At 40.0% G+C, this 14,053-nt stretch overlaps 1 protein-coding gene across 4 annotated transcripts in view; it reads right to left on the bottom strand.

Annotated features, from left to right (window-relative positions):
* The window catches only part of map2k4a (mitogen-activated protein kinase kinase 4a), a 176,067-nt gene that overhangs the window by 126,271 nt on the left and 35,743 nt on the right, over positions 1-14,053 (bottom strand). For 2 of the 4 annotated variants that reach the window (XM_072558298.1, XM_072558299.1), the window contains exon 2: positions 5,172-5,300. The exons of the other annotated variants lie outside the window; for them this stretch is intronic. In XM_072558298.1, the coding sequence (XP_072414399.1) occupies positions 5,172-5,300 (129 nt within the window). The remainder of the gene's footprint in view (positions 1-5,171; positions 5,301-14,053) is intronic. 4 annotated transcript variants of the gene reach the window in all.

Below are 14,053 nucleotides of genomic sequence, written 5' to 3' on the forward strand. Positions count from 1 at the left end.
TGAACTGCAGGTAAATCGTTGCTTCATCTGGAAGCAACAAGTTATGCACTTTACTCTGTCTAGTCTGAGATATTCACTGCTCACATTGGTGAGACTAAGCAGAGACTGGACAACCTTTTTGTTGAATACCTATGTTCTATCCACAGAAACGACCTTGAGCTTCAGCTACCTGCTGCTTTAACATTGTGTTCCCTGGCCAACATCTGTCTCGGGCTTGCTGCAATGCTCTAGCAAAGCTCAGTGCAAGCTGGAAGAACAGCACCTCACAATTTGGGAACGCTGCAGCCTTTCAGACTCAAGGTCCTGATACCTTCACCCTGTTGCCCTTACCTAAAGCCCCCTACACACCAAGCCTTGTCAGGACTTATGCCTAAAACGTTGATTCTTCTGCTCCTCAGATACTGCCTGACTGGCTGTGCTTTTCCATAACACTCTGACTTGTCATCACGTGGGCTGGTATCACAAACAACCCGGTGTCAACCACTAATAGTCCCCATTAGCAGCTACTGCTCCTTCCAGGATGAGCTTTACCCATTCATTCCTTTGTCTGCCAAACAGTTTTTCTCTGTCTCTCTGGGATCTATCTCCACTTATTTACTCCATCCCATTTACCCTACTCCCATTCTAAACAATCGCCTTCTTTACCTTTCAATGCAAGAAAATTCATTTCAAATGCTCATATTTTCATTGCAAATAATGAAATAAATTTAAGAATATGAAGACTAGACTTCGTTAAAATAAGCTTGGAAAATTACTTTTAAATGTCCAGTTCTGCTTTATTAATTCTACAAAGACTCAGAACTAATTTAAGACATTTTATAAAATGCTATGCTACATCTCCACACAAATCAAAATATCATTTGCACTGATCAATTTTATGCTTTCATTTTTTCCAATGCAACAACCCACACCCAAATTCTACAGTAGAGAAATGCCACATTTTTAAAAATGTGGCAATGTTACTTGATTTTAAGCTGACAAAACAGATGCGCTCAGCTTAAACTGATCATAAACACTTGACAATCAAGCAGATGGAAGCACAAAACAAAGTCTAGCACAGCATCAAGCAAATAACAGATCCTACATGAAAAGAAAATTCACTATCAGTGGTTCTTACTGTAACTATAGGAATTTAAACTTCAGGACAAATGCCACTTAAGTGCTACAGTGTGCAGCAAAAATAAAACTTGCTGACCAACTTCACTTCCTGACATTTGATTACATGTAGGCTGCAATATCAGCACATCTTTAAAAATAAGCAGGCATTCATAGAATGCAGGAATACATGCTTACTGCACACTACATTCCAGTACCTGTCTGCTTTTCCAAAAAGGTGTAACTTCATTAAAGGAAAATTTCTGACCCCTGTATATAAATAGCTTACTCAATGTTGTCCCTCAGTAACCCTCAACAACAATCAATACCATCATAATGGAAAGAAACAAAATTTAGGCAAGTTTCAATACTTTAGGAATTGAAAGAGTACTGGTAAACCCTATAAAATTTTCCAAGCAAGAAATGCAATGAGCAAAATACCTTTAATAGTGCATATTCATGTTAAGCAATTTTTACTTTGCATCGTTACTAAGCTGGTGGTAGATATCTAATGTCTGGATCTTCCTATTTCAAACTTAAGGACAAAGCTAAAAATCACACAACACCAGGTTATAGTCCAACAGGTTATTAGGAAGAACTAGCTTTCGTAGCACTGCTCCTTCGTCAGGTAGCTGTGCAGCAGGATCGTATAAAACAGAATTTATAACAAAAAGATCACAGTGCCATGCAACTAAAACAACATATTGAACAAACCTAGATTGCTGTTAAGTCTTCCATCTTTTAGAATGGGTTGCAGGGTTTGGTGCATTAATATGTAAATTCCCAGAACTTCTTTCAAGTCACATTCTCTAAATAACTTAAAGTTTTATTAAAAAAAAAGGTGACATCTTAGCTCAGACAATGCATTAAAGCTGTGAGGTTAGAAGTCTGTCTGTATCCCAATCCTGAGTCAGACTGGTTCTATTTCCAAAGTAGAAACTGTCAAAATGTTACACGGATTGACTATCTGCAGACTGTGTGCTTTTTGAACAAAATAGAACGGAGTCCACTTCTCGCCTTTAAAAAACCGCCAAACCTTAAACAGACCATTGTTCGCAGCAAACTGCCTAGCCTTCAGGACAACATCGGCCACAACACCGTACAATCCTGTTATGGCAAGCACTGCAAGATGCATTAGTGTCGACATGGATCCTACCATTACACGTGGGGACACCACCCCACAATGTACATGTTAGGTACTCATGTGACTCGGCCAATGTTGTCTACCTCCTACGCTGCAAGCAAGGATGCCCGAGGCATGGTACATTGATGAGACCAAGCAGACGCTACGACAATGGATGAATAGACACCATGCAACAATTGCCAGAAAGGAATGTTTCCTCCCTGTCGGGGAACACTTTAGCAGTCAGGAACATTTGGCCTTGAATCTTCAGGTGACCACCTCCAAGGCAGACTTCAAGATGCACAACAACGCAGAGTGGCCGAGCAGAGGCTGATAGCCAAATTTGAAACCCATGAGGAGGCCTCAACCTGGACTTGGGGTTCATGTCATACTACAGGTGACCCCACTACACTATACACTCAACTCACGCAGACCCTCTCACATACGCACACCCCGTTCTCAGACACACACACCCATCCCACAAGAACCTTGTGCAGAAAAATTACATCATGCAGTTAAGACAATGCAATTTTGCTTTCAAATCTTTTCAGGAAAAAAAGTGTACAGTCAGTCCCCAAGTTACAAAATGGCTCTATCCCGGAGTACACTCCTAAGTCGATTTACACGCAGATCAGAACACAATACAGTACAATATAAAACAGCCATTTGTGAATACAAGCAAATGTTTGCATGTTGGATCCTTAAAATTATTTATGTGGGATCTTGTCCCATTTACAAGTGCGCCTAAGTTGGGAACTGCAAGTGGAAACATAGAGAGTCAGAACTTTGGGCCTGCTATTCCCTTAGACCATACTTGATCTATTACTTGAACCCATCTGCCCTCTATCTTCCTGTAATTTTTACCACATTTGCATATCAAACATTTAGCAAACTTCAATTCTGAAATTTTCAATTTACCTACAGTCAAAAAGCTTGAGGGGGAAAACTGCTCCAGATTCCCACCATTCTTTGTGCAAAGAATACAACTCTCACTGACAATGTTACCTAGTATAGTAACAAAATGTCTGAAAACAAACCTTCAAGCTCAGTGAGCTAACTTACATACTTAAGAATACAACTCCTAACATCACGCAATTCAAGCCAGGCCAAAGAGTTTTGTCCCCCTAGTCTGTACTCTCCCACTACAAAAAGTTGTTGTCCTTTATTTATCTCATCAGCTCCTTCACTGAAGTAGTTTTCACAATTGCAAGCAAACACTTTTTTATTCCTGGAGGAGTAAAGCTGAAATGCAGTTGAACTGCTCTAATTGAAATACTAGAGAGTTCTGCAATTTGAAAACCATATTCCTTCAGCTGTGCAATACAATGTTGCTTTTTGAAGCACCAAAGGAAAATTTGAGACTGTGCGCCACAGGGAGTCTTTTGAATTAAAGTTCTGCCTGACACCAGCCTTCTGATTGGTTGAGCTGCAGGGTTAAAAAGGTTTGCGTGCCAAAAGGTAGAAGGTGAGAAATGTCCAATACTGCAAACAGGAAGTGTTTATCTCTCCCTCTTTTCGTGTGAAGGCAAGACCAAAAAACCAAGAAAGCTTGAGAGAGCATTCTGAAACAAGACAACATCTCGTTAACCTGATTAACCATCGAATTGAACAGCCATCACCCTATAGACATTATTAGTTAAATGAGAAGGGCTTAGAGAAAATAACTTTCTGCCTTTTAGTCTGGACAAGTTTGTTTAGCCTGTTGATATTGTTTTTCCACCTATAATGAGTGTTATGTTGTTTGTCTTTTGTCAATTTCAGTTGCGATGAAGAATGCGTACACATTTGTGGCTTCTGAAGTGGTATATTTTGAAGTTGCACACTAGAAGATTAAAACATTTTGCTGTCTTCTGCCAAGGTAAAGCATTACAACAAATAAATATTTTCTGTTAAATGATGAAACCTGGTGTGAACTACTTTTGTCCCAGGCAGCAGCCAGCTAAATTGGTCATTTTTGTCTCATTGGAATGTTTACACATTTTATGACTGCATTTGGAACAGTAGCACATGACCATTAGTCCTTTCTTCCCTGTTAGGTTGTGACGTGATTTATAATCCTTTTAATGCCCACAGTTGTGTGAATCTGAAAGGCAATTCCTCCAAAAGACAATATATTGCACTAGCTGAGATCCGGACACTGTACTCAAAATAAATAATAACCAATTCTCAGGTCACTGTCACTCCTTTTTATTCTAACCTAGTTAAGAGGTCAATATTGCATTAGCCTTTGAAATTATTCTCCTTCCACCTCACATAAAAGTGTGGTGTGAATAGCACAGTGTGCAGAACATATATTCTAATCTGTCATACAACAATGGCCAAACGCGCACAAGCACACTGAATAAATCAAACAGCCTGTTCAACAGCACATTCAGCTTTGCAAACTCCAGAAAAATAGGTAACTCTGGCGCAAAGGCTGCAACAGTTGCTATTATCTGAAGGAAAACCTCACAGTTTAGATCCCCAAGTGCCAAGATTCCTACATCCATAAACACAAAAATGTCTTGACACTAGTTCCAATGAAACCTCCAGAGATCCGCAATTTTGCCTACAGTTTCAGTATCATTAACTGATGACTAACCAGAGGAATACGATGCCCTTAGTTAATTTAAATCAACCTGTTCAATTGTGTCATGACATATCTGGCACAGGTAGGCCTTGAACAGACTTTCAGGTAGAGACATTATCATTTTGCCACAAGAGCACCTTTGTGTTGCCCTTATGCTTACCAATGGAAACATGCCCAAAGGCAGCTAGAAAGTATTCTCTTATTTAAAGATAGCCTAGGCTTACTAAATAATAATGCATAGTTTGATGGGAATTCCCAGGAGGTGGCACTGGTGAATATCCACTCAGATACACATTACGTTACACCAATTTATTCTTTCAGACTCAACCAGCCAAGGATAGGTGGGGCAGGGCAATCAGCAGTAAAGTAACATAGGTCACTAACCAAAAGTGTAGTAGTCCTCATTTTTTGAGTGAAGTTCTCCTCCACAAACCAACTTGCCCACCCTCCTCCCCTCTGGATCTTGGTCTGGACTGAGGAAGGGCTTCTGTTTGAGATTTCTGTGTTTCAATTCTGTTTAAAAAAAACACAATAAAAACATGTAATAGATGGGGCTATTTTACCCTCCAAAGAAAGAAACAGGGTACTTTGTAGAGAATACAGACCAGCAAGGAAATTTTTTTTGCATACATTGACACAATAATGAACAACTCTGAATCTTACTGATTTTAAAAAACTCTGATGATATTGTGGGACAAATACAAAATAGAGATTAAGAGATTCATACAATGGGATGATGCAATGTTCTCTTCATAGAACAGACATCGGAAAGCCCCAGTGGATCTCTGTGGCCCTAGTTATATTTGTGACATGGGGAAAATCTGAATTTACCAGATGACTGACATATTCAAAGAGTAATTTACCTTTTTAAAAAAATTTATACTTCAGTATTACAGATTATGAACCCTATGGTCATTGTTATGGCGGCGGTGGGGGGTGGTGAAGAGGGAGTAATATGGTATAGATCCTACCCAAATTAGCAAACCACAAAACCACTAAAAAGGTAAAATCGCATACATCTCATATCAATAATTGGTAAACATTTTAATGGATAATGTTGTAAAAACCCATAAGACTGCCACTGTACAATGTTCCACACCACCTTCCCTTCAGAGATGAGTGCGCAAATATTTTTACGTATCACCTATTTCCTTCCTTCCCAGCTACTAACTCAAATGAATCACTGCTGTTCTAGCCAGCCTCTTATCCACTGCAGCCAACCTATCTGTAACATCTTCCAGATCCACTCTCATCAAGTTTTATGCTCCTCTGACTGGAACCTAAGATGGTGCATCATAACCATTCTCCATACACACCCCACATACATTTCAATGCATTATTTACTCCACATGCCTTCGGCCAAGCAGATTGCACTTTCTGATACCACCTTTGGCACACCATAATACCCTTTAAATCCATCTTTAAGAATAGATTTCCAGATTTTGTTTACCCCTCCTGGACTTCACAGGGTTGGTTCTAAGACTTGTTTGTGCCTCTGAAGTATCCTGAGATGTTTTCTATATTAAAAGATACAATATTATGTTCTTGTGGCAAGATTATTGGCCACCATACAACAAATCTGACTTTAACAGACTTACCTTTGCGTGCCACTGAAGCAGTGTGTTTGTAGAGTTACTATTCCAATTGAACTGGAACAGAGCTTTGCCAGGAAGTTAAAACCAGTCACGCAACTCTGGATCTCTTTTGGAAAGCAAAAGTTTGTTTCTGCATTGTTAACCATGGATGCAAAGGAGGCATTTGACTTTAAAGAGTCTTAAGGTCTCAAAGTTCCTTTAAACTTAACTTGTTTAAACACTTTGCATGAAAACTCCTATGAAGAGGACACTGCGGTGGTTTTAAAATAGGAGTTCATAAAGCACCATACCTAAGGATATCCAAAAAGTATGATAGTTTTCCTTGCAATTAGTTACGCAAATATATTTCAGCACAGGTTAGGAAAAGTATCCCAACTTTTCTATCGTCAGCAAACTGACCTCATTTCACAGTTTCAACAGGCTGACAAATCGCAACCTTTTACTTTAACTGACAAACTTCAATAATAATATAAATTGGTTTTATTCATACTGGATGAAATTCTTATCAGCATATGGTTTGAGAAAGTATTTTGCCACATCACATCCATGTTGAACAAATCAATCCTTTGCTTACTGCTTTGGCATTTATTTACTGTCAAAATATAACTTAATAGGTAAAAGTTTTAGATAGTTGGCTTAATTCATGGAAGGAAAAAGCCAATATCTCCCAATGCACTGAATGGTAAAGTTAAACTCTAAAATAAACAAAGAAAACAAAGCACCACAGATGCTGGAAATCTGAAGCTCTGACTCCACTGCAATTCAACTACTATTGCCAAATTTCTCTGGCAAGTCAAAAGGAAGCCTTTCAAAATCTGAAGGCAGAGAACAGCAATAAAAGACTGGCCCAAAACAATGAAGGACTGAGTTGCAAGGGAAAATGCAAGTCACAGAAACGTACAGCACGGAAACAGACCCTTCGGTTCAACTTGTCCATGCCGACCAGATATCCCAACCCAATCTAGTCCCACCTGTCAGCACCCAGCCCATATCCCTCTAAACCTTCCTATTTATATACCCATCTAGATGCCTGTTAAATGTTACAATTGTACTAGCCTCCACCACTTCTTCTGGCAGCTCATTCCATACATGTACTACCCTCTGTGTGAAAAAGTTGCCCCATAGGTCTCTTTTATATCTTTCCCCTCTCACCCTCAATCTACGCCCTCTAGTTCTGGACTCCCCCGCATATTTATCCTATCCACGCCGCTTGTGATTTTATAAATTTCTATAAGGTCACCCCTCAGCCTCCGCATTCCAGGGAAACAGCCCCAGCCTATTCAGCCTCTCCCTATAGCTCAAATCCTCCATCCATGGCAACATCCTTGTAAATCTTTTCTTAACCATTTCAAGTTTCACAACATCGTCCCAATAGGAAGGAGACCAGAATTGCACACAATATTCCAAAAGTGGCCGAACCAATGTCCTGTACACCTGCAACATGACCTCCCAACTCCTGTACTCAATACTCTGACCAACAAAAGAAAACATACCAAACGTCTTCTTCACGAGGAGAAAGTGAGGACTGCAGATGCTGGAGATCAGAGCTGAAAAATGTGTTGCTGGAAAAGCACAGCAGGTCAGGCAGCACCCAAGGAGCAGGAGAATCAATGTTTCGGGCATAAGCCCTCCTCATTCCTGAAGGGCTTACGCCCGAAATGTCGATTCTCCTGCTCCTTGGATGCTGCCTGACCTGCTGAGCTTTCCCAGCAACACATTTTTCAGCCTTCTTCACTATCCTATCTACCTGCGATTCTACTTTCAAGGAGCTATGAACCTTCACTCCAAGGTCTTTGTTCAGCAACACTCCCTAGGAAGTTACCATTAAGTGTATAAGTCCTGCTAAGATTTGCTTTCCCAAAATGCAGTACCTCGCATTTATCTAAATTAAACTCCATATGCCATTTGTCAGCCCATTGGCCATTCTGATCAAGATCCTGTTATACTCTGAGATAACCTTCTTCGCTGTTCACTACACCACCAATTTTGGTGTCATCTGCAAACTTACTAAATATACCTCCTACATTCCTCCCATCCAAATCATTTATATAAACGACAAAATGTAGAGGACCCAGCACTGACACTTGTGGCACTCCACTGGTCACAGGCCTCCAGTCTGAAAACCAACACTCCACTACCACCCTTTGTCTTCTACCTTTTTGCCAGTTCTGTATCCAAATGGCTAGTTCTCCCTGTATTCCATGAGATATAACCTTGCTAATCAGTCTCCCATGAGGATCCTTGTCGAATGCCTTACCTGAAGTCCATATAGATCACATCTACTGCTCTGCCCTCATCAATCCTCTTTGTCAATTGGGCTCTTGCTTTTCACTTGCTGACTATAATCTAGATTAATCAGTTGAAACAGAGACACTGGCTCTAAAAGCAGTGCAAGTGGAAAGACAATCATGGATTGAAGTAAAAAGTAAAGTTAAAAAGCATATGCACAATTGAGAGAAAAAAATCATTAGTAAGGTCAGCTATAAGGAAACGTGGAGAAGTTTAAGACCAAAATTTAGCAATGCATAAAACTTATAGCAGCAGGCTCTAGAATTGCAGAAAATATTATTACATAGTAAAACGTGTGGAGCTGGTGATAGCCTATAAGTATTATCACTCAACTATTAATTGAGAAACTTAGCTCATGCTCTGGGGACAAGTACAAATCCCACCACATCAGACGGTTCAATCTGAAAATCAAATCTAAAACAAAACTGGAATTAAAAATCTACTGATGACCGTGAAACCATTGTCGATTGCTGGAAAAACTCATGTTGCTCAGTAATGTCCTTCAGAGAAGGAAATCTGCCATCCTCACCTGGTCTGATCTACATGTGACTCTAAATCCACAGCAGTGATTGGATGCTGCCTGAACTGCTGTGCTCTTCCAGCACCACTAATCCAGAAGCTCACTGAGAAAGCCACTCAGTTTTACCAACCGCTATGAAATCTCAGAACTGAAACCGACAGACTACCTGCCATCGACTTAGGCACGAGTAAAGAAAACTGCAGAAACCCTGCAAAGTCCTCCTTACTAACATCTGACGGCTAGTGCTAAATTAGGAGAGCTGTTTCACCAGACTAGTCATGCAATAGTCTGACACAGTCACACACTCAGAATCATACCTTACAGGCAATGTCCCAGACACCACCATCATCCCTGGATATTTTCTGTCCCACCAAAAGTAAGCCCTTGTGCACTTTTTGAACAAAATAGAATGTATCTGCAAATGCAAATTTACCCCAAAGTTTCATGTGTATGTGCATGGGTGTGAGAGACAGAGGGGGAGAGAGTGTGCGTGTGTGTGTGGGAGGGAGGTGGAGAAGAAAAGGAATAAGTGCGAGAGTGTGCTAGTGTGTAAGAGTATGTGTTTAAGTATATGTATGTATGTGTGCGAGTGTGTGTGTGAAGTGTATAGTGTAGTGTGACATGAATCCAAGATCCCAGTTGAGACTATCCTCATGGATATCTTAAGTTATCTCAGGAATGTGACAGGATAGTGGTTCTGGGATTTACATTTAGTGAATTGAAACATGCAACCCCATTTTAAGTGATTAAGACTTAACCAGTAATCTAGGTTTGCACAATACATTGTATCAGTTGTATGACACTATGATCTTTTACTATAAATTCTGTGTCCTATGATCCTGCCCTATTAGCTAGCTGAAGGTGCAGTGATCCGAAAGCTTGACCTTCTAATTAAACCTGTTGGACTATAACCGGATGTGTGATTTTTAGCTTTGTCCACCCCAGTCCAACATTGCTGCTACTCAGCATGATATGGAGGTGCCAATGTGTACTATCTACAAGATGCACTGCAGAAATCCGCCAAACATCCTCAGACAGCGCCTTCAAAACCCACCACCACTTCCATCTAGGAAGACAAGGGCAGCAGATACATGAGAACACTACCACCTGCAAATTCCCCTCCAAGGCACTCACCATCCTGACTTCAAAATATACCACAGTTCTCTCGCTGTTGCTGGGTCAAAATATGGAATTCCCACCCTAACAGCATGGTGGGTCAATCACAGCATGTGGACTGCAGCTGCTCAAGGTGGCCGCTCACTACCACCTTCCCAAAGGGAACTCAGGACTGGCAGTAAATGCTGGCCAGGCATCAAGGCCCGCATTCCACAAAAAAAAACAACTCATTGTTGCTACTGATGCAGTCAAAGTCTGAACTGGTCTAGGTTCTGTTTCAATAAAACAAAACAGAAATTCAGGTCAGACAGAGGCAAACTCAAACAGTAAACCACAGAATGGTCCGATCTTTCTTTGCTCAACACTGCATTTTTAGGCTTAAGATCAGTGATCCTTTGCCAAATATTTGCAAACATTCCACAAGGTGTACAGAAAGAGTCAAAGTCAGATATACAGCATGGAAACAGGCCCTTCAGTCTGTTGTTCCAACTTGTCCATGTCGACCAGATATCCTAAATAAATCTAATCTTATTCGCCAGCATTTGGCACTTATCCCGCTAAACCCTTCCTATTCATATTCCCAAACAGATGCCTTTAAAGTGTTGTAATTGTACCAGCCTCCCCCACTTCCTCTGACAGCTCATTCCAAACACACACCATCCTCTGCGTGAAAAAAAGTTGCCCTTTAGGTACCATTTAAAAAACTTTCCTCTCGCAACCAAAAGCCATGCCCTTTAGTTTTGGGCTCCTCTAACCCAAGGATAAGACCTTGCCCATCCCCTTTATGATTTTATAAACCTGTCAGATCACCCTCCACCTCCAATGCTCCAGGGAAAACGGCCCCAGTCTATTCAGCCTCTCCCTACAGCTAAAACCATCCAATGCTATCAACATCCTTGTAAATCTTCTCTGAATCCTTTCAAGTTTTACAACATCCTTTCTATAGCAGGGAGACCAGAATTGAATGCAGTATTCCAATAGTAGCATAACCATGTCCTGAACAGCCACAACATGACCTCCCAACTCCTATACTCAATGCTCTGACCAATAAAAAGGAAAGCATACCAAAAGCCTTCTTCACTATCCTATCCACTTTCAAGGAACTATTAACCTGCACTTCAAGGTCTTTGTTCAACAACACTCCCCAGGACCTTACCAGTAAGGTGTATAAGTCCTGCTGTGATTTGCCTTTCCAATATGTAGCACCTCACATTTATCTAAATTAAATTCCATCTGTCACTCCTCAGTCCATTGGCCCATCTAATTAAGATCCTGTTGTACTGAGGTAACCTTCTTCATTGTCCACCACGCTTCTAACTTTGGTGTCATCTGCAAACTTACTAACTATGCCTCCTATGTTCACATCCAAATCATTTATATTAACAAAGAAAAGCAGTGGACCCAGCACCAATTCTTGTGGCACACCACTGAGCACAGGCCTCCAGTCTGAAAAGCAACCCTCCACCATCCTCTGTCTTCTACCTTTGAGACAGTTCTGTATCCAAATGGCTAGTTCTCCCTCTATTACGTGTGATCTAACCTTGCTAACTAGTCTACCATGAGGAACCCTGTGAAATACTTACTGAAGTACATATAGATTACCTCCACTGCTCATCAGTCCTCTTTGTTATTTCTTCAAAAAAACTCAATCAAGTTTGAGACATGATTTCCCACACACAAAGCCATGTTGACTATCCCTGAGCAGTCCTAAGCTTTTCAAATACATGTAAATCCTGTGCTTCAGGATTCCCTCCAACAACTTGCCCACCAGATTACCTTTAGTACACTGTCCTTTGAAACTTAGCAAATTACAATTTTAATGTCCCTTCTAAAACTGCATTACTGAATTCATTTCTACTCTTTGATAACTCATGTTTATTACATGATGAGACACAGTTTTGGAATACTATTTGTTCAGGCTTGATCCCAGTAAAAGTGATTGAAAAATTAGGCTAAGTCTTTGGGCTAAGTGGTCATAAATCTATTTCACTTTTAGTAATTACGCAGATACATGCACCTCAACCTCCTAACTAGAACAGGATAGTTGCAAGGAGGTAGTTTTTATCCCCCCAAAAAATCAGAATAATCTCTTTAAATGAAAATATTAACCATGAGAATTCCAATACACAAAATTTTATCAACAACATAAAGTGTCATAAGCTGAATCTCCCTTCCTCGAGCATTCTGGTTAATACCAGAGAAAAACATCCCAAAAAAACTAAAGAATGGCAAAACACTGGGTAGCAAATAATGCTTAATTTGGGGCAGGAATAGATCATTTTTCCCTTTAAGCCTGCTTTGTTGTTCTAAAAGATCATAGCTGATATGATCAGAGCCTCAACTCCACATTTTAACCTGCTCTGAAAATCTTTTGACTCCCTTATTAGACAGAAATCTACCTCTGCCTTCAATGCATTTAATGACCCTGTCTCAACACACTCTGAAAGAATTTTAAAGATTCTTAACCCACTCAGACTAAATTTCTTATTTGGTTCCAATGGAAGACCTCTTATTTTTAAGAAGCGTCTGAGCTCTTGTTTCCTAGAAACATCCTTTCAGCATTCACCTCGTCAAGTCCTCACAGGATCCTATATGCCTCAATAAGATTCCCTCTTATTCTACCCCAGTCCAATAGATAGAAGGGAGCTTGTTCAACTGTTCCTCATAACCCAGCTATGGGTTGAGTAAATATTCTCTCAACTGCCTCTAATACAATTACATCTTTTCTTAACCAAGGAGAGCAAAGACATACAAGTACTCCAGATGCAGTCTCTTATACAATTGCAATGTAATATATCTAATTTTATATTCTATTTCCATTGTTGAAAAATAAACACCAGTTTATTACTTACTATACATACATACTCAGTTTTTGTGATTCACTTACAGGTGGTCTGCATTTTATGAATGTTGGCTCCCACCTTATGAATGCTCATACTTATGACTGGTTAGTTGTATGGTATTGTATTGCTTTCAGGCATGTTTTAAATCAGATTTACAAATGGACAAGTGCAGAACGCAGTCATAACCTGGGTTGCCTGTACAAGGGCACTGAAATCCCTCTGAACTAGAGTTCAGCAATCACACTTCATTTATATTGTTTTTCTATTCTTGGCAAAGTGTAGAATTTCACATTTTCCTGCCTGATAGTACATTTTTATAGACAATAGGTGCACGAGTAGGCCATTCTGCCCTTCGAGCCTGTATCACCATTCAATATGATCATGGCTGATCACCCTTAAATCAGTATCCTGTTCCTGCCTTATCTCATAACCCTTGATTCCAAAATTTTGCCTATTATGTAAGGAAACTGCGAAAGGAAATAGATTCTCTTAACAACTTTCCTACCTTTGTAGTAACTATACAGTTCAACCATACAGTTGTTCTTTCATCCAAGTTATTAATATAAATTGTAACCAGTTGAGGCTGCAGCACTGATACTTGTAGTATTCGTCACATCTTGCCGATTTGAAAATTACTGATTTATGTTTGTTCTTAACTCCACTTAGCTAACCAATTGTCTAATGTCACTATTGTGTTAACCAGTACATCATGAGCTCTTACTGTACATCATAGCCTCTAATGTGGCATATTGCCAAATGTCTTCCGGAAATCTAAATACAGCACCCTCATAGGCTCCCCTTTATTCACACTGGAGTTTTTTTTTAAGAAAAGGAAAATGCAGACAATACCTAACATGAACGCAATTTTCCTTTCATAAAACCATGCTGATGTTGACTGGTTGA

This window comes from Chiloscyllium punctatum, chromosome 39, assembly GCF_047496795.1.
Source record: "Chiloscyllium punctatum isolate Juve2018m chromosome 39, sChiPun1.3, whole genome shotgun sequence".
Lineage (NCBI taxonomy): Eukaryota > Metazoa > Chordata > Chondrichthyes > Orectolobiformes > Hemiscylliidae > Chiloscyllium > Chiloscyllium punctatum.